Source organism: Teleopsis dalmanni, chromosome 2 (genome assembly GCF_002237135.1).
Source record: "Teleopsis dalmanni isolate 2A chromosome 2, ASM223713v2, whole genome shotgun sequence".
NCBI classification, from domain to species: Eukaryota; Metazoa; Arthropoda; class Insecta; order Diptera; family Diopsidae; genus Teleopsis; species Teleopsis dalmanni.
This window is the reverse complement of record NC_051847.1, coordinates 29,322,189-29,349,385: the sequence shown is the minus strand read 5'-3', so window position 1 is coordinate 29,349,385 and position 27,197 is coordinate 29,322,189. Positions and strand designations below refer to the sequence as shown.

Genomic DNA, 27,197 nt, shown 5'->3' with positions numbered 1-27,197 from the left:
AGAGTTTTCTATCAAATTTTTAAAAATGTTTATTTTTTAATAACTAAATTAAATACATTTAATTTAATTGTGTCAAAAAAATTCTATATTCATATTATTTATTATATAAAATATTTATATGATTTATTTTTTATTAATATTAATATAATATAAATATTAATAAAAACTGAATAATAAATTAAACACAATTTTGTTGTATTTATAAACAGACAATTATATTATTATAAACTATATTTTTATAGAGAGTTATTGTTACAGATTACACTTATAAATAAAATAGATATGTTAAATTATTATCATAATATTGACTATTTTTTAATACACTAATATTAAAAATTACCATAAAATTGTATTAAATTATATATTATTAAGATTTATAACACATTATTAATTTCAAATGAAGCAAAAATAAATATGTAATCATCTGTTAATAACTAAAATTCTTAAAACAATAAAAGTTAAAAATTATGTATCAAAAAAATAATTTAAAAAAAATGATTGAAGTAATAATTAAAAAAAAAATCACAAAAAAAAGTTAACTAAAATAAATAATACAATAAAGTAAAATATTTAAAAAATACTCAAAAAAATTAACATAGCCAATATTTATTTTTATATCTTCCATAAATTTTAAAATTAACTTTAAGTTATGTTTATTTTTTATAATTAAAACATGTAGTTGTATATGGAAAATTTTTATTCATTACACAGTTCTTTTTTATTTTAATTTAATTTTGACTTTAAATTGTATTAAACTTTATTTTCAGTATTAACAAAGTATATTTATTTAATTATTATATTTAAATTATATTTTATATATAAAAAATTAATACATTTAAATGTATTTAAAATTTTAAATTGAGAAGAACTTTTAATTAATTTTTTGATTTTTATTTTAGTAAAATAAATTTTTTATTATTGTTTGTATTAAGTGTTTTTTTTTATCTAACGTTCACTTTCAATTTTAAACATATATCATTTGGTTATAATATGAATATAATACAATTATATATTGTATTCACTTTCAATTTTAAACATATATCATTTGGTTATAATATGAATTCTTTTATATAATATAATTTTTATTATGTATAAATTTAGTTATTAAATATTAATAAATAAATAAAATTTGTTTTATTTAATATCAATTTATTTGCGGTATTAAAATTTTTTTTAAATTTTAATTATGATGTTCAAAGTTCAAATTTAAATTAAATATAGAGGGAGTCTTGTAAATTTTATTAAAATGTTTTAATGTATGATTAGTTTGTTCATGAAATTCATGAAATTATTCACTTAATTTTTTAAATCAAAATAAAAATTAATTTTTTCTATCTTATTTCATTTTATATATATTTTTCAATATTTTTTTGCAAGTCTAATTTTATAATGTTATAAGTAATAATTTAAAAATTAATTTTTTCTTTTTAAGATTCACTTTTATTTTAATTTACTAGAAATAATAACTTTTATTATTTATTACTTTTATTAGTAATTTTTTTCATACATTTTTTTACAAAATTAAAAAATCAAATTTTTCAAATTTATTTTTAATTATTAATTTTAATTCTAACTAAAATTACTATATAGTTATGTTTAAGGTACCCTACTAAATTTTTTTCTGTTTAAGTTATTTGTAAAATTTTATAATATTTTTATTATTGTTCTACATTTATGTGGCTTTAAATTTAACATTAAAATTATATATAGTTTATGAGTTTACATTTGAAATAACTAAAATATTTTATGATTATTTTTTATTTCTTTTTTGTTTAGATTATCTTTACTGTAATTTGGTTTATAAAATTACTTTAAATATGTTTAATACACTTGTTCAAGCACATTTTCTTCGATTTTTTCCTTGTTTTCTGTATATCCATTTTGTTTATATTATATAAACATATTAAAATTATATTTAAATTTTATAAATATAAGTATTTTTAATTTTTTCCATGCTCACGAGTTATTTTTAAATTAAAATTATTAATTTAATTTATTTTTAGTGTTTAAATTTTCATGTTATTCATTAATCACGCATTTTATTTTTTAAATTTCATTTATTTCCATATATAAACTTACTGTTTTTAATTATATTTGGAGCAATAGGTCTAATTGAGACAATGTTTTAGCTCGGATAACCGTTTACAATGTAATTCCAACCGCAACTGATCTTTCACTGTCATTTCACCCATAAAATAACCTCGGTATTTGTATGTGTTGGAATTCGTAAAGGCATTTCTTAGTCCCACCATTCTTAACAAGTTTTCTAACACCATAATCCCACTCCCAATTCCAACCACCCAATTATATTTTCACATTTGAACTTCTTCATCACTTGAAAAAGTCATTGCAAGAGAAAATAAGTGAAATATTTGCGTCGCTGCCACCTTCTGTTTTAATTTAGTTATATATATATATATATCTGAAGATGTGTATTTATCTATATTTGTAGAAATATATAAATAAGGAAATATAAATGTATGTCATATTTAACATTCATTCAACAATGCTTTATAGCACTGTTTGAAGTACGAGTTTTGTTAGGTCTTGAATAAAAGGAATCCACATTTTTCTCTACTTTTAAAGCTCGCCAGTATAATTTCGTATCCGTGAGGATATTTTTCACCAATAAAAAACAATCATCATAGTTGGCAAGCGCGTGAAGCACAAGCATCCTTGTTCCATTGTTAACAGTTATTAGGGGTAACTTATACTGGCTGGGAAGTATATAAGAAGAATATTTTGATGAAATTGTTTTTAAATAAATATCGTACAGTGCAAAAACAGAAAAATACAGTTGCTTCGAAATCTTAAATATATTTTTTCATTTCATTTTTTTTGCCTTATATAGTAAATAATAAAATAAATATAAACATCACGTTTACTAAATAAAACTAATATAATCTATAGTACGTAAACTTGTTCGCTCCGTTTTTGAAGGTTGGAGTAAACGTATATCTATTGCAGGAAGAAAAAATAGTATTTTACGATATGCAGATGACCTATTAATTATGGACTCAGCAAAACAAACTTCTGTTATTAAAATTCGGTTCAACAGTTGATGGCCTAAAAATCGACAAGACCAAAGTGAAAGTCACGTTATTTGACTGATTAAGTAATAGCTTACAAAATGTGGCAAAGAATATTGGCTACGTTGTAGTTTAACTGTGAAGTAGGCTCCCCCACTACCTTTACCAGTGTTATAAGTCATTTTAACGTTGCCTCTCTTTTTGTATCGACCTTTACGCAAATGATGGCAATTGTGAGATTGTTTGTCAGCCAATTTTCTTCTATCTTATTCTTAAACTTATATATATTTTGAGTGACAGACCGATGAAATAAGTATATTACATTTGTTAACAATTGCATGATATCTTAAACTTAATATCAACATGAAAACCAATAACCTGAATTATAAAATTCAAAAGAAACTTAATTATTTATATATTACTGTCTTGAGATTTAAATCAAAAAATTTTTTAAAGATTTGAGGAATTCACTTCCTGCTATTTAACTGTTCCATTAAATGGAATATATAGTTCGAAACATTAATAATCAATAATAAAAATTCAATGATAATCCCAATTTCTTAATAGATCATTATTTATAACAGCCTACAGCCGGAAGTTTCGAAAAAATTAAACGTCATATACCCATGGCAATATTTGACATAACAAAATATACAAAAAATTTGAAAAGCTAAAGTTTTGATTAGTAAATGGAGTGGTGCTCTCTATGGCTACCTATGCAGCTAAAATGTGGACTAACAATAATTTCGGTAAACAGAAGAGCGAAATCCTTGATATGTGGGTATATTGAACAGTGTTAAGAAATCCATTGAGTATACACAAACTCCAATATATATCTGGTTTCTTTGATTAGATGACGAGTCTAGTGTTTGAAGCTTAGTAAATTTTATGCTGGGTACAGTACATGAAAGTATAAAACTGGAAATATCGTTTATTCGATAAGTGCATATTTTATATATACATTGCTTAGAAAATCAATAAAGTAATATGCGTAAAGCAAGATCGTTCAAAATGGTCCACCGCATTCAATGATATGCATTTATAAAACGTTATTGCGAAATAACAAGAGAAAAAGTCTAGAACGCGAAGAGAATATAAGCTTTAGACGAGGTTATAGCTATTGAAATGGGTATTATGTGGTAATAATCTTACTAAAAGTGTGGTCAAAATTATTTTTTATAATATAAAGAAAGTCTATGTGGCATTATCCCAATTCTACACACATTAGAAAGAGTAATCACAATCACATTAAAATCTGTATTTTCATGAAAAATATTATTTATATATATCTGATTATTTAGAAAATAAATTCATGTTTTTCCTAAAAGAAAAATAAAATCTTAAATGTACACAAATTTGCATCAAAGCTGCATTTGTTGTTTTATATTTTGCCAAATGATATATTCTAACAAGATTTATTACTTATATAGTTTGGTCAGTTTCATGAAATAGTTTTTATTTGGCGCTTTATCAAATATTGCAAGATATTAGCACTACTATTCGATATATTTTGCCTTTTTATTATTGATGTATTAATATCAATACATGGTGGTGTTTGTGATGATCATTTGTAACATCTAAAGCATCTGGGTATACCGTTGACATTCTACAAACAGTTGTTAAAATATTTTCTTTATAGGAAGAGCAATTTAATATAAAGCGGTTCGATTCATTGATATGCAGGCACCTGTATGCAAACTAGAAAATTCTAATGATGTTATTTAGATGGTCCGTAAAGATATCAGTCTTGTGGTAGTTTAATTGACGGATCACAGCCGTCATGTTAGGGAATCATGTTAAAATATTGAAACTACCGTTTGATCATTCCGTTTTGTTACTGTCCAGCGCAAGCTCGGCTTCAATTGAAAATGCTCTGGACTTATGTTTTTGAGGATATTTTTAAGTAATATTTTAAACTTTACCAAAGCTCTAGATAGTTTTTAGGCTTCAAAGTTATTACACGGCAACACAATGGGCCTAAGTGGATCCTTATACCAATTAGCCGATATAACTTAACCTAACCTATTTGTTTAGAAAGTCGTCAAGCTCAACAAACACGTGTCACATTATTAACTGTCATTACAAACATACATACACACTGTCATTACAAACAAGCCATACAGAATTTTTGTATCTAAAGACAGACACAAGATAAAGAAATGGAAATGTATCTGAATAAGATACAAGGTACAGCTATTTGTACTTAGATAAATTATCTATATACTTCTAACTAGCTATACTATAGCACTTCAGGTATTATATACGGCCTATTAAGACCAACAAATATAATAAAAAGACATCTTAGAATGAAAATTTAATTAAAATAATTATTTTTTGTATAAAATCATTTAATTCAATTTTTTATTCATTCAATTTCATTTCAATTTTAATTTAATTGCTCGCAAGTCAATATTTCTGCATGCCATACGCATACGCACTTATGTCTTTAGGAATGTTTAGTAAATTTTTTTTTTAACGATATAACATCCTATATTTTTCCCAGGGTTCGCCCACAGAAAAATAGCACACACATTGTGTTAAGGACTAAAAATAAAATTAAAGAAAAACGTGCTCTCAAACGTTCGATATTTCCTGCTTGTGGCTGCTGTATTGAGCCCATCTAGTATTCCAACAACCATAACAACAACAACAATAATAATAACAACAATAATGAAAATAAAATCGAAAACATAAATGCGAACCGACTTGAAGGGTTTTTATTAATCATTTAACCACAAATTGAGTTATTGTTTGGAGTATTGACTGCGATGATGGCGTTAATAGTGTTGTTGGTGTCAACAATGCGAATGATGTGAGGGATTCCGAAGCATTCCTTCATAGGAAGAACATAGAATTCTTGTCTATTTTTTTCTGCAATCTTCATATCTTAATGTTCCTGCAAAAAATTGATGTGGATGACACGTCCTTGTACGCATATTTACTTTTGCTTATAAGTATATAACGTATATATATGTATCTATAAAAATATTTGAAGCAACCTCGATTCATTCTATTTATATTTCGTTCTAGCTACGTACTAGCATACTTGTGTATCAGTAATAATTATTCTAATAAAAATTAAATTATATTTTTTAATAAGTGTTTCTATATAGGAAGGTCATGTTAAAATATATATAAATATTTAAATATATTTATTTATATGTTTTTATTTGATATGTAGGACTAATTTTTCAAAATCATGTCCTTACTAAAGGTCATGGCCACTTTGGCACTCAGAGTAAAAGGTTTTTAAGTCGATATTGTAACTTAACTTAAAATTACTTAAAATAATAAAACCGGGTTTAACTGTTCCCCTACGTTGAACAACATAAGTCCATATGAGTTTTCAGATATTTTTGTAAATAATAAAAATATTTAACGTTGATTTTTTTGTCGATTGTGACGCGTTACTTATGACGAAAATAAACTATAACGCTTCGAACAGTAAGGAAGAAACAACAACAAAAATTTATTTAATTTATTGAAATTTGCAAAGTAGTCCGTATATTTATTTTTTTAGTCAGTTTAGATTACCACCTTTTAGATTAAAACCACCTTTTATGATTGATTTGTAAAAGATATATAGCACTCAATTTGTGAAGGGATTCTGGGATTCCATTGTGCTGTTAATGCCATTCAGATATTTTAGTTTTTAGCCTTAATATTTCCAAAAAAAAATTATTTCTCATTACATCAAAACCATTGAAAGCCACATTGTGCAACTCTAATAAATTAAAACCATCTTTTAGGATTGATCTTTTAAAGATACATAGCAATGTATATACATAGGTCCACCGTGTTGTTAATCCCATACAGATATTATACAAATCTGTTTTTTATTTTGGATATTTTGTGAAAAAGATGAGATCTTTTGGAAGAGGTGAAAAATTGAATAAATTTTTGTTAATATAGTTTATTACTGTTCAATCTTTTTAACATAATTATAAATATAGTTCGTTTCATCAAATATGACTACAAAATTAAATTTATTTTTCTAAAGATTAAAAAAATATTGTGCTGGTTTACGATTTTCTTTGTGTTCATAGTATAACATTTACATAACTTCTCTGAATTAATAAGAACCAAAAAATATATTCATAAGTTAAGCTGCGATCTTTAAGAACTAATAAGAGATTGCCATCTTTTCAAAACTTGAAGGATACTTACTCAGGTTGAATTGATCAGAATCTTACATATTTAAGCCAATCATTCACATATAAGCTTAGCATATCTTGAACTTTAATGAAGGCTTTATTATCGAGATTCTTAAGTTGTTGCCTATATGCTCATCTCCACACAGTTTTAATGTGAATACTGCTAAAGTGGAGTTATTCTCATCACTTGGTTCTTATACTTTAGAAATGATTAAAAATCAAGTATGGCTGCAATATAAATATAAATCAAAATATTTAGTTAAATCGATTCTTGGGATAAGAAAATAGTCTAAATTGCTAAGGAACCTTTAAGCACTGAACCTTTAAATCATCTTTTGGAAAACATAAAGAAAACTCAAGAGACTCTAAAGTTTTTGTGAGAATCTATAATAGTTTTTATTTTTATATTCTAACATATTTCATGTGTTTTTTTACTTTTTTTCTAACATTTAAAAAATAACTTTTTAATACATTATTTATATATATAGTTTTTATATTTCACTGAAAGAAAATATTCCCTGCAAGAAAATATTTTGGTTTAAATAAAACGAATTTCATAGTCGTTTAGTTTTTGTAGTTTGCATTTGTAACTAAACCGTTGACCTAAATTACTTCATCTTCCAACTAACACAATTATCTTTTAATTATTGAAAAGGCTTTAAAACTACTTAGCTGGTCGACACAGACAACTGTGATACGGTAGATACCTTTTTAGTTTTAATAAGTTTTTACTTCAGGTTAAATGTTTGAATTTGAATATTTGAATTGAATACTTTAAGTTCCGATTTTAAAGTCGTAACTTAATTCAAAATACTAATTTAAATCAAAATACTACTTACTAACGCATAAATCTATGAACCCATTGCTTAATATAAAAAAAAAGTTGTGCTATTGCGCACCCAGTACACACCGTGCATAGTGCCCTCAGACCAGTATTCAGAACTTAATTTGGAGGGACTATAAGATAATTAAAGCAATTTAATAAAAAAAAGTACCCTTTTAAATAGTTATGATGCATTAATACTACACTCACATACATCGAAGAAGGAAGCTTCAGTCCGTATAACCCAAGGTACTAACAGTAACTTAAACTATTTAAATTCAAGCAGTTTTATTTATTGGAATACTTAAATGATTTGTGTCCTGGTTATATTAAGTAACGAACAAAGGTGGTTCGTTCACGCCTAGTTCTTCTTCAAATTTAATTAACTAATTTTTTAAGTCCATAGCTCACTCGACATCGCTTTCTTGATTTTGATTTCCTTCCAAAATCATATTACAAATGAAAAATAAAATAAAACGTTATTTCTTTCTCCTTAATTAAATTGAAATAATAGAATCTTATAAATGGAAATTTATTTAAAGTTTTTTCTCTTATATTGTTTATTTAGATAATCACCCAAGATGATGCACTATCGTAAAGGTGATAATATTGCTAAAGAAACCAAAAAGGAAGAGTTACCTTTTAAAGATTGTTTACCTAAAGGCCAGGAAAACTTTCTATGGATGCATGTATATATAAAATTGCACAATAAATTTTTAGTACTTTCTACAAAATATTATTGGTTTAGGTTAATGGTGGCACTAAAGTGAATAATGTCATAACCTATGCTAAAAATGCACTTGATAAAGGAGAATATCGTACTATTGTTTGGAGCGGCCATGGTGGTGGTGTCGTTAAAACAGTATCCTGCGCAGAAATTATAAAACGTACTCATCCACTTTATCAGGTGACACGTATGGATTATAAAATGTGTGTAGTATATTTTTAAAAATATATTTATATTAATAATTGAATGATATTTAGCACTGAAGAGCATTGGTTGCCAATAATGGATAATCTAGAAGAGATTGTGGTAACCAGAAAAGTACCCGCCATACATATACTAATGAGTTTGGAAGCTATTAACGATGTTGAAGGGTAAATAATACTGTATTTTTAAAAATGTTTATATCTTTAAAAAACAATTTTAATTAGTGTTCAAAAACCAAATACAAAAACCGATTATTGGGACCCTCCAGGTCCTTCGAATAGTAGAGGTTTTAATCAAAGAAATGGTACACGTCGTCAGAACCAACAATATCATGGACAACGGCAGCGAAAATTTAAAAGAAAAGAGAATCAACAGAAAGAAGATGCCGATGAAAATGTGGTTCAACATGATAGAAACCAAAAGAGAAAGCATAAAAAGTCAGAAGGTAACTCTGATAATAGAGAAAATAAGAAAACCACCGAACCGAAGAATACTTAGAATATTTCAGCAAGTAATATAAAATCTATATGCATTTTTTTAAATATTCAATATATAAATAATATAAATATTTTTTGTGTTTAAATGCAAGTAGAAAAATAACAAAAATAAATAATTTTTTTAATCAACAATTACTAAATTCATTTGTTTAATTATGAGGCTCATAACATTTAACAATATCTAGATCAATCTCATAAACTTCCGTGTGATTAACTCCCGTCTTATTTTTTAAATAATTATAAATTATTCTATATAGTTTTTTCGAGTATTTATTGTTCATTACATGTTTCAGTAGTTTTTGTTGATCATTTTATTAGCTTATAAAATTTAAATATATATATATTAATAAATACGTTTCTTATAATGAATAATCGCCGGTAAATAAAAGAACAAAAAATTTACTAAGAAAAAGGAAGTTGGTGAATCACAATTATAAAAATCGTGACATTTAAATTGAAACAAATTTTTAATAAGAAGCTAACATAATGTGATATATATGAAGTTAATAATTTGTAACATAATTTATTCACAATCAAAGTATTTGATTTTTGTATTAAATGCTAAAATGAATGATACTTATATTCGAATCATAATTTTAGAAATTGTTATATGTATATACCAAAAACTGTTTACAGAATTAATTTTTGTCATTTAATGCTATGCAGATTGTAGTGTTTTTTTTATTTTTTTGTTTGAAAAAACACGCTGCATCTGTTTAATGTGTAGTTAACTTTTCGGGTCTAGATTTGTAGTGAAACTTTCATTTTTGTAAATTGAATATTATAATAAATGGTACATGTTACTACTCTAAACTATTTTTTATTACTTAGCTGTGAACATGTCTACATGTTTAACTTTTACATGATTGGAATATAAACATTTAGGCTTCACTTTCACCTGGTGTTGTATTTTCCTCTTCATTAATTGGTACAATTAAATTTTCTTTCGACATGAGATTGTATTTAGTTACAAAATGCGTAAAACGATGGCAAAGGTATGTTTCAGCCTCGAACTCATCGAATATCCTCCTATGATGAAAATACGCATGCGAAAAAATTCTATAAACCCGTCGACATACAGAGCCCAGTTTAGTAACGGATGACTCTTTTATTGAAACCCTATTAATAAAAATTTGATTAATTTTCTATTAAAAAAAACGAGAGGTTAAAAATTAAACTTTACCTGCTTGGAAAGTATTTATTGCTATTCAAGAGACATGCAGCACCATCTAAAGTATGCCGCGTATAATCAATGGCGGGGCATTCTTTCGGGGTCTTGTGCGCGGCACACAGAAATATCCATTGATCGGTTGCAGTCATTTGCGTACATGTCGTGGGTGAGCACTGTTTTTGCAAACGAACTGCAAGTCCATTTAGTTCCATGCAAAATTGTCTATGACAAATAAATAAAAAGTAATTATATTAGTTAATAAGCATTCATTGTTTCATCAAAAAAATTGTTTTTCAGTCTATTTAATTGAAACGAATTAAAATGTTCCCCCCATATTCAAATGTGACATTTGCTTTAATTAAGCATTTGTAACAGAATAAATGTGCCTTTATAATTATAACATTCTAATTGTATTCAACTAATCAAGTTTCAATTTTTTAATTTATATATTCTATATTTACCGTAGATGTTCGTATTTCCAAACACCTTCATCTTGAGCCTCTGGCATTGTCAATATTAATTCCACATTAGATGGATCTCTCTTTATCAATTGTTGTATATATTGTTGCACTGCTAGTGTGCTATCCATTTCTTCTAAGGGTTCATCGGGCCACCTACAAAAGTCCTAAAAGCGAGAAAGTCGTATTCATTTTATTGCATTTACTGACGCAACTAATTTACCTTCGCCTTTGTTCCTGGTCTATTTCTCCTTAATATTGTACCGTCAGCCATCTTCATTTTCTTGTTTTTCAATGCAGTTTAACTCTAATATCGTATCGAGATATCACAACACGAAATTATTATTATGATTTTACTCTATTTATAAAATAATTTATGAACAAAATAATAAAAATGTATTAAACGAAGACTATCATTTCCCCTTATTTTCTCGCTTTTTGTGCTCTGTTTCTTTTGAAAAATTTTTGACAATTTGTGAATGTATGCTGTAATAGCGCTGCCAATCATTTCATATTTTCTAAATGCTGACTTACCAACTTCAGGTATGAAAGTGTTAGTTTTAAATTAGCGTGAAATTAAAAATACCAAATAACTAAATTTTTTAAACAAATTTTGAGGGCGTAATTTTTTTATGGTTGGTGTCAGTTGATAGTTAACCTGTAAATTTAAATTCTATTTTTAAGGTATTATAGCAACGTTTAAAAGCAATGTTTGTTACTAAAATTGAAAAACTGTTTATATAATAGATGCTTTCAGCAGCTTTTGAGTGTGGCAAAAAAAGTAAGTGGCTTATTATAGACGCTAAGCGAGATGTTGCCATCGCTTTCACAGTTTGTCAAATATTGTTTTCGAAAAGAGCTAGCATCTATGCGCACAATGCAAGCAAATTACATTGTATACATAACTAAAGCATGATATAGACGATGAAATTTGTTTGCAAACAAGGTTTGCTGGCTATCAAATTGCATCGTCTATACTCAAGTTTGCAAACCAAAATTTGGTTTGCAAACTAGTTTGCAGTGAAATTAAAATTTTTCAATTATTTGTTAAGTTTGCAAACATGTTTACTTGTGTATATCGAAGTTTGCAAACTTCTCATAATTTAAGAATTTTGATGAGCGTCGGACAAGCAAAGATTACAGAAAAAAATTATTAATTCTTGGTAAAAAGAAAAATAAATGAAAAATAATTAAAAAATTGCTAGACATTAGACAATTATTGAAAAAGTTTATATATTTTAAAAATTATTTTGTGCTAAAAACATTTTTATAGTAAGCTTTAATATTTAAACAATTATTATATGAATAAAAATTTTAAAATGTAACATATTAAAAAATTGAAACAAAAATAATTTTAGTTTAAAAAATGAAATAAATAACAGGTTGCTATGATCATCACCTCAATTTCTTCAGTTTCAATTATTGTTTTGCACTCTGTACTTACTCCGCTGTTGATATGAACGCTGTAGAAAATAAATAAAAATGAAGTTTGCCAACCTTGTTTCAAAGTGTATAGCAAAGCGCATATTCGGTTTGCAAATTTGGTTTGCAAACAAATTTCACCGTCTATATCATGCTTAAATAATAAAACTAAAATTTAAAATTAAAATAAATATTTAGAATGCAAGAAATTTTAAAATTTTACAGCAAAATTAAAAATATTTTAGAATATTTATGCTTGAATACGTATTAACTAGTTAGCAACTAATAAGTTAAAAATTTTAAACCGCTTTTCAATTATACTTTCTTCATGAACTTCTAAAAATTTTTGAATATATTTATATGTACATATATAAAATATATTTATATTCCATAATTTAGCATATTTTTAAAAAATTTCATTTCCAAAATTTTCAAATTTGTGACACTTTTATTTTGTTTGAATTTTTGTTTACTTTTGACATATAATTGGAATATTCATTAAAATTTCCAATGAATGTTCACAATAGTTTGCTCATTGCATTGGTAACACTTTTTTCTATAACCGCCAAAATGTGTGACCACTTCACAACTAGGTGCATAGACAGATAAAGTAGTGTGTGAGTAGTTATATAATTATATAATATATAAATTATAACATGTATTTATGAATCTATGTAAGTACATATTAAATTTGAACAAAATTCATTTGCAATGTGTGATATAATTATTTTATTTAATTAGTGAAGTTAGAGAAAATTTCTATTGATATTGAAATTAGATGTTATGATGTATTAAGACTTCCTTAATTGATACGTTCTGGTACCCAGATAGGATTATTATTTGAGAATTTCCAATGTTTCACTTTAGTGGATTAGTTTAGTAATCAAGAAATAGAAAGATATGGAAAAAAGGTTTGGCAACTTATTTTAGTTAAAGTTGTAGCATAAGTGAGGGAGCCATATAAGGTTATTATAGCAGGGTCAGATTAAATTCTTTGCATTATAAGAAAATTTTAAGCAGAACGAAGGAGAAGTGAATTATTGTGTGAATTATATCAAGTACAGATACATAAATATTTTTTTCTTAGATAATGTTAATAAAGCATGTAAAGATAATGCAAGTAAAGTATAAACTGAGAGCGTAACACAAATAAAGTGCCAAATTACGCTCTTTACACAGATTTTCATGGAACAGCTTTATTTAAAGTCTAATGAGTGCACCAGTGCTGCGCAAATAAACAACACAAAAATTTAAATTTAAACCAAAACAGCTGATTCACACATCAACACAAATTTTAATTGAAATAAAATGTACGAGTAAAGTCTGTGTAGCATTGTCATATTTCGACAGGGCTGCTACGTTCTCTCAGATGTTCTCATTTAGTCGAAAATTTGCTAGTGGAACGCACTTTTGTATACATAGTGTTACTCTAAGTTACTACGATTAGCTCATGGAACAGACCTAGTGATAGCCATGAAACACAGCTTCAAAAAAATATACTATTCAATTTTTGTGATTATTATAAATTTGTAATAGAAATTTATACAGTTAAAAATGTTTATATAGAAATACTTGGTTACATATCTTAACATTTTTTTCTAAATTAAAATATATGCTACAATTAAATTTAAATAAATGTTTATTTTATTTATAATAAATTTGAATATTTATTAAATCTGAATGTGTGTGCCAGCCTAAATTTAATAAACATGTCTCGTGTTTATTATTTACTACTTTTTGTGTTCTTTGCTTTCATGCTATGTTGTTTTCTTCTTTTATCTCACACAGCTATAATGTCGCAGCCTATTGTATTGTTTCATTCCCTATTCCACAGCTGTCATTTGAGAAAACATGGAAAGATACTTTTTATTTATACATATACATTAGTCGAACAAAGCAAAAGCAGTCAAGCAATTGTGAAAAATTAAGTCATAAGTAAAGGCTGCAGAAAGTGAATTGTGGAAATTGCGTATCAATTAGAAATAATTTCAATCTGAAAAACTTGTTTATTTTGTGATATTTATTATAGAAAAGAAACATCCAAAACATGTCGTATGCTTATTTATTCAAATACATAATTATTGGTGATACGGGTATGTAAAATGAACATTTATATCTTACCAATATGTTGTAGGAAAATCTGCAAATATTCCTTATTTCGTTATACCAAATAGTCGTTTTCTTTTATTGCCCAACATTAACATTATGCAGAAAACAATATTGAACTCGATGACGAATACATGATGTGAAACATATTTTTGATTGCCATGAAAACTCTTTTGTTGGAAAATCAATATTTTTTATGAAGTTTGTCAGTTTGAGGGGATAAGATAACAGGTGGGGTTGGTTTTGAATAAACTACCCTTCATATTTTTGCACTCAATTTGGTTAGTCAAAACAATACACAAATATTAGAATTGTACATGAAATATCTAAAAATTTTTTATCTAAAAACACCACGAATACATGATGAGATTAAATATGTTGACGAATATATTCCATAATTTTGATCTAAAACAGCTGTTAAAGTTATTTGCTTAAATTAATGTATGTACATTATTATATACACATATGGAACTAAGATATAGTTATGCATAATAAAATTTTCACCAACTTTTATGTAATGCCACAATATGTGTATGCTTATATAGCCTTCATATATAGCAACTCATATCAAACAATATCAGAAAAATATCAATTTTTTTTAAAGGAATTTTTTTTTATTTTTTCTCCCCTCTTTTTATATAAGTTATTAACTATTATAATAATATTTTTAATCGTAGGTGTCGGAAAATCATGCCTGCTTTTGCAGTTTACTGATAAACGTTTCCAACCCGTGCATGATTTAACTATTGGCGTAGAATTCGGTGCTCGTATGATAACCATTGAGGGTAAACAAATAAAATTACAGATATGGGACACCGCTGGACAGGAAGCATTTAGGTTAGTTTTCAGTTATGTATAATAAATTTCTTTTATAAATTTCTGTATTTTTATTAAGGTCAATTACGAGATCCTATTACCGTGGAGCAGCAGGAGCTTTACTAGTTTACGATATCACTCGTCGAGAAACGTTTAATCATTTAACTACATGGCTGGAAGATGCTCGTCAACATTCAAATTCAAATATGGTGATTATGCTTATTGGCAATAAGAGGTAAGTAAGAGTTATAAATCGTTGCTTTCGTTGTTTACTAGATTAATACATGGGTTGGGACGTTATAATTTTAAACATAGTGTTAATTTGTTTGTATTATACCCTCCCCAAATATTTCAGGCACTAGATCATGTTTTCTTTTGAGTTCAAACAATATACTGTTGCTATGTAGAGCAGATGAAAAAAAAAATATATAAAACAAATAAAGTTTACATAATATTGTATAACATATATATAAAAGTATATCGTAAACCAATCAAATCAGCGATTAAGTTCCTAAATTATAATCATATACAAACACAAATAGCTCCACTGTTAGTAGAGCACACCTTTCATATTCATATGATCACATCTCTTTTAGTATCATGAACACATGGATACCGATCGCAAATGAAGATATTTTGTAAATCATTTCATTAATAATAGTAGAATCACTGTATTCATTTTATTTGATATGGAGTTGTATTTTTCGTCGGGAGTTGTGACCCAAACAACTAAAATATACTGATATATGTATTAAGAGTTCCTACTATGCTATTCAGTTACACTTTTGGTTGGTTCTACGCCCCGTGAACACATGTCAACACCAGCATCTAAGTACCGATTTGCTGTACACTTCCGTTGGATATTTATTCATTGTAGGAAAATTGAGTTGTACAAGCTTTGATTTTACTTATGAAGGTACACCAAGTTTATGTTTAAATAAATGAAATAAAACTTTACTCAAATTCATTGTATTAAATTATAATTGGTCTTCTACACTATTGTTAAGTGTGAACTTTGAACTTCTTTACGATCTGCTTCTATTTTATTTAATCTACTGATAACATGTTCTAATTAAAGAGGTTTTGATTTCTAGTGTCGACCTAAACATTGTATTTCCATCTGGTTTTTGGTCTACCTCAGTCTCTGGTTGTTATAAGTTTCGCATTAAAAATACTTTTTGGAGATACACTTCATAAATATTTTGATTTAATCATTTTATAATATATTAACTTATAAACTTATAAATAACTTATAAACTTCCTTTGTGAAAAAATGTTTGGCTATACTTAATCGTATAAATAAAAGCGCAATTGATCTTTTAAGTCCTTAAACATAATAACAGAAGTTCTTAAATACGCTTATTTCGGCTTTGGAACTATTTGTGCAATTCACGCAGTTTCACGCAAATACTATATTATATATTATAATGTTATTATAAACAAATTATACATTATTATTATATTTTATATAGAGTTTTAAAAAAAGGAATACTATTTAACGTTCTAAAGTTTTATTCTGAGTTTTGTTCAATTAAAAATATGATTGAATTATACGAATGCTTTTATTGATAATATATATATATAATCTTTGTAATTTTTTTAGCTTTAAGCAAAATTTTAAACCATTTTTAATTATTTTATTTTCATTAAAGTGATTTAGATTCTCGACGTGAAGTGAAAAAAGAGGAAGGAGATGCTTTTGCACGTGAGCATGGTCTTATATTTATGGAGACTTCAGCACGTACAGCAGCCAATGTAGAAGAGGCGTTCATAAACACTGCAAAGGAAATTTACGATAAAATACAAGAAGGCGTATTTGATATAAATAATGAGGTAAGTACTACGCAAGTATACATACATATAAACATATATTACTATATAACCTATTGTTTATTATTGTATAGGCGAATGGTATCAAAATCGGACAACAGCATTCCCCAACAAATCCATCACTGCCTGGTTCTGGTAACCAAGCTGGAGCAGCTGGTAGTGGTTGTTGTTAAAAAATAGTTGTCTGTGGTTGCATTAGTTACTATTTCTTATCCATTTAACTAACAACCTTTGATTTTATACCTTAAGTAAAGCAAGCTGAAAAACTAGAATTTCACACTTGTTTTTTCTAGTAACTTATTAAAGTATACATATTATATATATGTGTATACCATAAAGAAATTAAAGACGTAAATAATTCGGAAATCTAAATACGGTAAACATTTTTAAAGTTAAATAAAATAAATTAAATATAAATTATACAAAAAATAAGTGAGATGTCGTGAATGAAATTATACTTATCTTAATTATTTTTTTTCTATTTATGTTTGCTTATTTAAATAAAATAAAATATTTTATATATATTTTTTTTAAAATTTGGCAAAGTTTCATTTTTTAATGTGTTTTATTTTTTTTTTTTATTTTGCTTTAAAATTAGAATTAAAAATCAAAATAAATTTACTGCGTAATGGAAACTTAACCAAATAACGAAAATAACTTCAAAGATAATTGTACAAGAGTTTTAATAAATTGTATTATTTAAAAATAATAATCTCCTACATTTTTTTGTTTTGTTTAGTTTTGATTTATTTGTAATATAAATAAATTTATGTAATTTTAGTTTTTGTATAAACTTAGGTTGCGGTTAACATTCAAGAAACAATTTTTATTTCTTTGCCTTATCGTAATTTTAAACTAAATATTTTTATTAGTTTATATATAAATAAATATATATGCGTAACATTAATTATATATGCTATATTAAATATTTTACACATATGAAATATTGTAATTTTATGTAAAAGTCTCCAAATAAAAATTTTATAATTACACAAAAACTAAATAATATTTCTTCAAATATACATATATAATCAAAATTATACCAAATTAATATTAAAGAAAATACGAAAAAATGGATTATTATTATTATTAATCTGAGTTTTGCGTTTTGGTTGTCTAAGCAGTGTATTATTGAATCAATATAAGGGCAAATCAAAAATGTATTTCCAAAGTTAAAACCATATAATGAAATGATTAAGGTAGTAAATATTTGCAATAAATGTTAAGTATTTATTAGAAAACTTAACTCTTAAAAGTGCTGAACTGCTGTGGATTTGTTTTTCACAGAATTAATTTACATTAATATATATCCTAAATTTATAGATATCATATTAAACTACTATATATATACTCCCACAGCTCTACGAGATGCAAATCAACAATATCCAAACATGTCAGAGTGCAGCCCATAATGCAGATTACTATCTTAATGCAGAATATAAAATGCTTTTTATAAAAAAGCACAAACAATTACTGTGTAAGCGATATTTATTTTTGTGCCACTCAGATGGACATCATAATCGGCAGAGGCCTTCCTCTACGAAGCATCTGTCGATCTTTTTTGTGGTATCGTGAATACATCGACACTTATTCTAATTTAGCTAATATAAGAGAGGTCGAGCACAATCATGAAACAAAACTCTTCACACAGATGCAGTATCTTCTTCTACACCATGGTTACTAAGCAACAAAGTTCTCAACAGTCCATCGCCTGGTATTTCCAGAAAAAAATGACACTTTCTTCTTCACCCTATTTCATGCAGTAAAAACTCTCTTCTTTTCACTTAACTCTCTTCTTTTCACTTATCTTCTACTTAATACATGTTCTAACTCATGTCTTCGCATTTCATGTCTCCTCTAACATAGAATACGCTGGGCTGCAACAACAACTATTGTATAAGATCACCTTTACCGAACACTTGTATCAATTACGGCCTACTCACAACTCTATCTCTCCCCTATACTAAACAATGCTTTTTTTTCTCACTCTGCCTTCACACAATTACATCTTATCCCATATATTCGTATTATATCTCTTTTCAAATTCAAAAAGAAAAATAATAATGTTATCTACCTAGCTGCAAAGAAATTCTGCTTGCTTGGTATATAAATTTGAGTAACCATCGGAAGAGAGTGCAGAATACTGGAGTGTAGCTTAAGATGATTTGATTTGTTGATAAATTAAACCCTGTATGATTACGAAGCATACTGAACAATCAAAATCATTAATAAGTAAGTTGATGTCTCCTTTGGGCTTATTTTCAGATATAATTAAAAAATAGAATTTTTGAATTCTTTTTTAAGGATTTATTAATATAAACTTTGAATTCGTTAAGTAGGCACATGGTACTCATAAATGCTATGCAGTTTTATTTCTGGGTTGTAGCCTTAGCAGAAGTGCAACGCAAATAAAGTGAATGGATTACTAAATGAATATATGGGTTGTGATCAGATGTGATATCAGAAATGGTTATGTGATGTGGGTTAAATGCTATTTGATGCGAGTATGGGTCAAGATAAAGAAAAAGATAAAGAAATGATGTGTAATGTGTAAGACGTCTAAGAAGTAGATCTACAGTCAGTTGATAAGTAACTATTTGACACGTGGCTATGTCCTGACATTTGAGCAGGGGAATTCTAGCTGTATCGTCTAGCTGTATCAGAGCCATTTCATGCGGAAGCTTGAAGATACTGCTTTATCCCTTGTCAATATTTAACTGATGTCGTCTCCGTTGGAATGTGTGTCGATGCTTTGTGATATGAAGCAAAAGATCCATGAATGCAACACGATGAAAGGAATCTACTGATCGTGGCACCATAGGTAAATAAAATATTATTTTAGCTCTGTTTTGTTAATAGATATTTAAAATTTTTTTTTATGCTGGTTTCAATAAATTGCACAATTAAAACATATTCATTATTGTGACGATAATTAATACTTACTTTTGTGAAGAGGAAATAAGTCAATGTAATAAAATGATTATTAATTTTAGTTATAATAATTTTCTAACTTTATTAAATTGAAAATATTTTAGTTGTTTTTATATAAATTTAGAATTTAACAGTTTATCTACTGAAATTGATAATTGATTTATTTTCATGAAATATTAAAGCACATTTTTTTATATAATTAATTTTTATTTACGTATTTAAAATAACAAATTTTAATTTTCTACTAAATAATGACGAATTCAATACGTTCTCTAATGCTATCATTATTATTTTGTAATGAACTTATATGAATATAATTGTTTTAAAAATATTTTTATATATTATTAACAAGTCTATATTTTAGTGCTATTTTCTAAAACATTTCTAGTAGCAAGGATTCGATTTATTTAAGACGTGATATACAAACTAAATACTCTTTCATCTATGGTAAATAGATACGAAACAAAGTTTAAATTTTTTATTTTATATTAATTAAATAATTAATTTTATTATGTGTATTGCAATGGCGGAATTTATCGAATCACCACTAGTTTTCCATTTGTTATAGATTTATTTAAAAAGGTTTAAAAAAAAAAATTAATTTTATTCGGATAAATTAAAATTAAATATAATTATTGATTTTACATTGTGACCGAAAGGTTTTCGGAAGTTCTCATTTAAAATTCGCGCGCTGTATATTTTTCGATATTTTAAGTTTATGTAGTTTGGCAGCACTTTCCTTAATTACTATGCCAAAAATGAGCGCGATCTGTCAGACAGTTCGTTTACGGCAGCTGTTGAAACCAGTTCACCTCAGTAGTGCGTTGCGAAAAAAACAATGGAAAAAAATATTGAACAAAGAGTTTGCATCCAATTTTGTGTTTCGAACGAAATTTCGTGTGCAGAATCGTTGCGAATGCTACAAAAGGCTTATGGGGAATCAGTTTTATCGAAAACTCAAGTTTATGAGTTGTACAAAGCCTTTCAGGACGGTCGTACGACCGTCGAAGACATGCCGCGTTCTGGACGACCTTCGGCCTCTACCACCGACGAAAACATTGAAAAGGCAAAGGAAATCGTGTTCCAAAATCCTCATGTGAGTGTTAGAGAGATAGCACGAGAGCTAGGCATCGGTCGTGAGAGCTATCCGCCGTAAACGGCCTCAATTGTGGAAGGATAATTCATGGATTTTTCATGACGATAATGCTCCCTCGCACCGAGCCAACATTATCAACGATTTTAAGGCCAAACATTCAATAAATACCATCAAACAGCCACCGTATTCACCTGATCTTGCACCGTGTGACTTTTTCCTGTTTCCCAAACTCAAATTACCACTCAGAGGAACGCGTTTTGAATCCATAGAAGACGAAAAACAGAATTCGCAGAGGGAACTCAAAGCCATACCGGAAAGCGCCAATAAAAAATGTTTGATGATTGGAAGAAACGTTGGCAATTTGTTGTATCGCTTCTAATGGAGCATATTTTTGAAGGAGATAAAAATAAATATTGATGAAGATTAAGAATTTTGCGTTTTATTTAAAATTTCCGGAAACTTTTCGGTCACAATGTATATATATAATACTATTGTTGTATTTAAAATGTTATGCCGTAAATAATTAAAAATTTATATTGTAAATTGCTTACAATATTTTTATAAATTATTCAAGTAATTGTTTTATTTAAAATGACTGACTATTTAAAGGATCAATGCAGCAATAATGCGTTATTACTATTGTTTTATAAAAATTTATTTTAATTTCAATATATTTTATTCTTAGCAATAAAATGTTTCCAAATATTTTGAAATTGAATATAATTTTTTTTAGATGTGTGTGACAATATTTAAAAAAAATACAATATAAAATACTGGCAATAAATAATGCTTTCTGTAAGGTAATTGATATATATTTTCAGTTTTATTTTAATAATTGAAAGTAGCAGAGTTCTTTTTTAATTTTATGGAATTTTATTAAAATTTATTCATTATATTGTTTTATAAAAATTGTATATTTAAAATTGAAAAATTTTTAAATATATTATTTGTGCAGTTTAATTGATTGTGTCCTTGTTTTGAATTATTAAAAATATTTTTATTGAATATAAATTTAGTATAATAATTGTCATAGATTATTGTTTCAGTTATAAAGATTCATTATATATTGAAAAGGTGAAAAAAATAATTATAATTATATATAATTGTATAATGAAAACAAACAATTGTCCATGGTAATTTTTAATATAGAAGTAAAAATAAATATGTAATATAAAGTATTAATATAGAAATAAGAATTAAATATATAAATGAATTTAATATAGAGATATAAATGAAATTTATTAATTTTTAATATGAAAATAAGAAAAAGAAATATATAGTTTTAAATTAACTCAACTATTAAGAATTCAACTATTATTTTGAGTTCTTTTTATAGTTTGATTTGCTGCATGATTTGCTGCATATATGCATATTATATGAAATATAAAACTTTATAACAGTTTATATAAAAATTAATAATATTAATATTTTTATACCAAAATTATTAAATTATTATTGCGGAATTAACACAATTCATTGATTATAATTTGCTTAAACATAAAATATGTATATATTATATTTCTTTATATTTTTTTAAATGTAATTAACTTCGAACTTTAGCATGAACTACTACTACAAGTTAAGAAATTGGTGCCAGTCGATCTCACCTATTATTTATTAGAAAAAATTCATATTAACTGTATTAGCAGTTAACGAATTGCGCAGTTTAATGCATGAAGTTAACTTTTGTCTTTGTGTCTGATACATCACTGTCACTTTCTTTGGAACGCTTTTCGCAGAATTCTATCATGTATGACGCAACACCAGACAGCGCTATAAATATGCCAGCAACATAGAAAGCATTATCCCAGCTATTAAAGAAAAAAATGTTTTTTGAAACATTTCTTAATAGAATTTAATAAAATTTTGTGAAACTTACGCTTTTGTAAACTCGAAAATAGCACCAGCAATTGGTGGACCAGCAATCATACCAACACCTTGTACTAAGAGCACCAAACCATATGCACATGTAAAATCATCCAAATCCACAATACTGACTAAAATGCTAGGTGTAAACGAGAAAGAGCTGGCGAAAGTGAAACCGAAGAGTATACACAATGCCAACAATATCGCATAACTTTTTATAAACAAAGGCATAAGAAGCACCGATAAACCGCAAACTAAAAAGAAATTATTATATTATATATTATAAGTTTATAGAACAACTCGTATAGTCAATAAAATAGAAATACTTACACAACATACATATAGAATAGCAGATATTAACATTCATCCATGAACTGTCACCTATATAACCTAAGCCTATCATGCCAATGGTCTGTGCTATGCCAATCACTGAGATCAATTGGGCACTATCAGCTGGTTCGTAACCATAATTTCTCATGTATTCCGGTAAATAGAGATAGGGTATAATAAACCTTAAAATTAAAAAGAAATTTTTTAATTATTGAGTAAAAATGAAATAATATATGTAATCCTAATTTCTGTTGCATTTTAATAACTGTGAATTAGAAAACGAATGGCTTAAAATTTGAGATAATGTAAAAATATAATAATAATCCGTACAAGTTTTCCACTCTTTACAATTTTAATGAGTTACTATAGGTCATTAAAAAGAAAGATAGAGAGACAGGGAGATCAAAACAGAGAGAGGAAGAGCGAAACAGAGATAGGGACAGAGAAACGGAAAGAGGGAGAGCAAAATAGAGAGAGGGAGAGAGAACAAACCTATATTTACTTGTCAACAAGCACGTGTTCGTGAAGCTTTCAGCCGATCAAAGGCCTCAGGCATTCCAGACAGCTCAGTCGAGGTATATCTGAATCCAGATTAATAAATGGATCCTAACTGAGCATATGATTGTTAACGATTAATTTTTAAAGATCAGGATAGAGGACACAAACACTTGTGGATTCTATGAAACGCTGAGTGAAACTTTGTACTATGTGAATGAGAGGTCAAATGATTTCATTCAACCGATTGAGGTTTTAGATTTTTAGCCAAGAGATATTATAGAGAAAGTATAGAAAGTACAATATATTTCATAGGTAATAGCGTACCATGTATATTACTTTTAGTAAAAAGTATAGTTGAAAATAGAAGTAGAATAAAAAATGTTGGGATATTGTAGAAAGTGTTTGTAGATAACTTCAATGATTATAAGAATAGGTTGACTCTATTTCTTTTCCTTGGTTTTAATGTGAAGTTTTACTTGTAAGATACAATATTCTTACAAGATACAATGTAAGAAGATGTGATGTAACAATATATTTTGTAAGATACAATAATTTCAATTACTAGTTACATTGATAGCTTATATCCACTTACTTCTCAATGAGTTTGTAAGATGTATAAAAGTGAAAGAGTAAGAGTGATTACTTTTAATAAGTATTAATTTGTTAAGATGATAGCATCTTAGGATGTTGGATGATGTGGTTAAGAATATAATAAACATACTAAATAATAGAAACTTCATCAATCACATATATTTATAGAATATAAATAGATGATTTACGATATATCTGCATAAATTTGAAGATTTCTTATTTAACTCATTGAATAATTATAACTGCTAATAGTTTTATGAGAAGATTTTGGAACACAATAAATGCATATCATTTGTATATATAAATGAATAAACGTTACACTTACCATATAAATAGGAATAGAGTCGATAAGTTGAAGAATGTAAATTTTAAGTCCGCAAATAATGAGAAATCAAATACAGACTTCACTGTATCAAGAAGGTTATCGTACCAGGTCTGTAAGCATAAAATAAAAGTTTTATAAATTGTATATATTGTAACTCATGTCAATGTGCTTTTCACAAACTTACATCTTTTTCTTCCTTAGCGATTGTTGTCATAGAGTTTCTGTAAATATTTGGGCAAGACGAGGCTCTCAAATGGTAACGATGTGTATTTAACATAGCACCGCGGTAGTGTATAGAGTTGCGGTGTATACGCATATCCTTGAGAAAATTTGAGTTTCGTATAGAAATATTGTGTCGTAAATTCGAACGATAGCTTGGTTTCTTCGATTTCGATAATCTTCGCATACCACTAATGCTATCAGTACGTGCTCGTTTTACAGGTGCAGTTCTTTTGAGTTCATCATTTTCAGGAATAGTAATAATAGCTGGTCCCTTGTCGTTGTATTTTCTAACATTTACCTCAATAAGTGCAAATGCCTCATCCTTATTGGAGTTGTAATAGGAATGCATGTCTTCACTTATTATATCAATTGATTTGTGACGAAGTCCATTAAGTTTTAAATTTGCGATTGATGATTTGAAATTTTTACCGATAAAAACATTTTCGTTTAAAGAATACCGCGAATTTGCTAGGTTATCATGATTTTGTTCGTAGATATATTTTTGTGTTAGAAAATCATCATCGCCAAATGAACGTAGTGATACAAGCGATGCACGCATAGGAGTATCTGCATAGCTGGAACGTTTTTCCGATGGAGATAATGTTTCAATTGAAGCTAAATAACTCTTCCTTGCAGCATTAGCAGCTGCTTCAGCGATACCACCTATATTTGTATCGTCTGGTGAACCAATTATGGCAGCTGTTGGATTGTTTGTTGCACCAGCGGACGACATTGACAAAAGATTTTCACGTGATGGTGCTTCAACACCATCCTTTTGCCGTAGAGAACGTCTGCTTAAACTTTTTAATTCATAGATATTGTCAAGTTCATGAGAGCCAAGAAATGTAGGCAAAAAAATCTCACTACGATAACGTTTGAGCATGCTATCGTGCGGATCGTCAATTTGTTGATTAGCCTCAGTATTATTTTTCGTTACCAAGGTGTCTAATACAGCCTCTTTGGTAACACCAGTGTCAAGTAACTTTTTAATTTCTTCTAAACAAACGCTTGAGTTTGAGAATGTAGTTTCACTTTGAGAACGACTTTCAAGTCTATTTTCCTCAATTAACCAGTCTGGGTCACGCATAAGTGCACCGCAAACGCAGGTATTTAACATCGTGCCTGCCAAAATTAGTGTAGCACCACGCCAGCCATATGTGTCAATTAAAAATTGTGTGAGGGGTGCATATAGGAAAGTTCCAATACCTGTGCCAGAAGCTCCAATACCAGTAGCAAATGTTCGCTTTTTGTCAAACCAGAATGCTACCGACACAACTGCAGTGACATAGCCAATACCAAGGCCTAAACCAGATATAATGCCAAATGTCAACATAAGAGTCTCAATCGAATTGCAAATAGATGCTAAACCAAAGCCAAATGCCGAGAGCAATCCTCCAAACATAGTCATTTTACGGCAGCCATATTTATCTACTAAATTCGACCAAATCGGACCCATTAAAAGTGGTACTGAGAAAAATAATGAACTGATCCAAGCAGTTTTTGAGGGTGATTCTCTAAAGTATGCAAGCAATTCTGTGTGTATTAAACCGAAGGAAAACGATAGACCATCGGCTATTAGTGAAACCACTAATGAGGCGAGCACAACTACCCAACCGTAACCACCATCGGGAATTTCCGGTTTCTTTTTATCTGTTGAGCTCGAATCAATAGAATCACCAGATTCATTTGATATCAAACGTGTACGTTTCTTCAAGTTATTGCCATTAGCGAAGCTGGTAGTGGTTATAACTGTGGTATTGTGCGTGTCATCAATTGTTATGATGCTATTCTTCAGCACTTGACAATTGGATTCGTTGTCGTCCAAATCACTTGCTGATAAATTACAAAATTTCACTTCTGGGAATAGATCGTGTTTAATTGCTCTGTTCAGTGGAGTCGTTGGTGGCGCTGTGGCCACATGTGGGGTTAGTGATTGATAGACACTGCCATTTTCTTTCACTTGCGAATTTTGTTTGACCACCATTTTTAAGTATTATTTTTATTTAAACTCAATTTAATTTGTATAAAAAGGTGGGGATAGAAAAATTTAATTTATAATTTTTATTAGGACAGTTTATTTGTTTGATGATCTGTATAAGTT

General features: G+C 27.5%; 4 protein-coding genes across 5 annotated transcripts in view; 2 read left to right on the top strand and 2 right to left on the bottom strand.

Moving 5' to 3' along the window:
• Positions 1–9,470, top strand: part of LOC119684978 (ribonuclease P protein subunit p25-like protein) — a 47,970-nt gene extending 38,500 nt beyond the window's left edge. The window contains exons 2-5 of the mRNA XM_038099138.1: positions 8,575–8,695; positions 8,755–8,936; positions 8,991–9,104; positions 9,162–9,470. Coding sequence (XP_037955066.1) covers positions 8,588–8,695; positions 8,755–8,936; positions 8,991–9,104; positions 9,162–9,435 — 678 coding nt within the window. The 5' untranslated portion in view covers positions 8,575–8,587 and the 3' untranslated portion in view covers positions 9,436–9,470. The remainder of the gene's footprint in view (positions 1–8,574; positions 8,696–8,754; positions 8,937–8,990; positions 9,105–9,161) is intronic.
• A 188-nt stretch (positions 9,471–9,658) lies between these two features.
• On the bottom strand, positions 9,659–14,902 carry LOC119678635 (MOB kinase activator-like 4). 2 transcript variants are annotated; one of them, XM_038090579.1, is made up of 5 exons: positions 14,607–14,902; positions 11,287–11,370; positions 11,067–11,230; positions 10,618–10,827; positions 9,659–10,553 (listed from the first exon to the last, which is right to left on the bottom strand). In XM_038090579.1, exons 2-5 carry the CDS (start codon positions 11,341–11,343, stop codon positions 10,316–10,318), a joined length of 669 nt encoding a protein of 222 aa, XP_037946507.1. In that variant the 5' UTR covers positions 11,344–11,370; positions 14,607–14,902; the 3' UTR covers positions 9,659–10,315. The 2 variants fall into 2 exon arrangements, with proteins under 2 accessions (XP_037946507.1, XP_037946506.1); XM_038090578.1 differs by lacking the exon at positions 14,607–14,902 and having other exon boundaries at positions 11,287–11,653.
• Positions 14,355–17,943, top strand: LOC119678636 (ras-related protein Rab-2A). Its single transcript, XM_038090580.1, has 6 exons — positions 14,355–14,578; positions 15,269–15,428; positions 15,487–15,642; positions 17,060–17,240; positions 17,312–17,613; positions 17,836–17,943. The coding sequence occupies exons 1-5, from the start codon at positions 14,533–14,535 to the stop codon at positions 17,408–17,410; spliced, it is 642 nt and encodes a 213-aa protein (XP_037946508.1). The 5' UTR covers positions 14,355–14,532; the 3' UTR covers positions 17,411–17,613; positions 17,836–17,943.
• Positions 17,944–22,719: 4,776 nt separating this feature from the next.
• Positions 22,720–27,101, bottom strand: LOC119677850. Its single transcript, XM_038089406.1, has 5 exons — positions 25,059–27,101; positions 24,875–24,984; positions 23,461–23,642; positions 23,144–23,384; positions 22,720–23,075 (listed from the first exon to the last, which is right to left on the bottom strand). The coding sequence occupies exons 1-5, from the start codon at positions 27,078–27,080 to the stop codon at positions 22,931–22,933; spliced, it is 2,700 nt and encodes an 899-aa protein (XP_037945334.1). The 5' UTR covers positions 27,081–27,101; the 3' UTR covers positions 22,720–22,930.
• Positions 27,102–27,197: the final 96 nt, after the last annotated feature.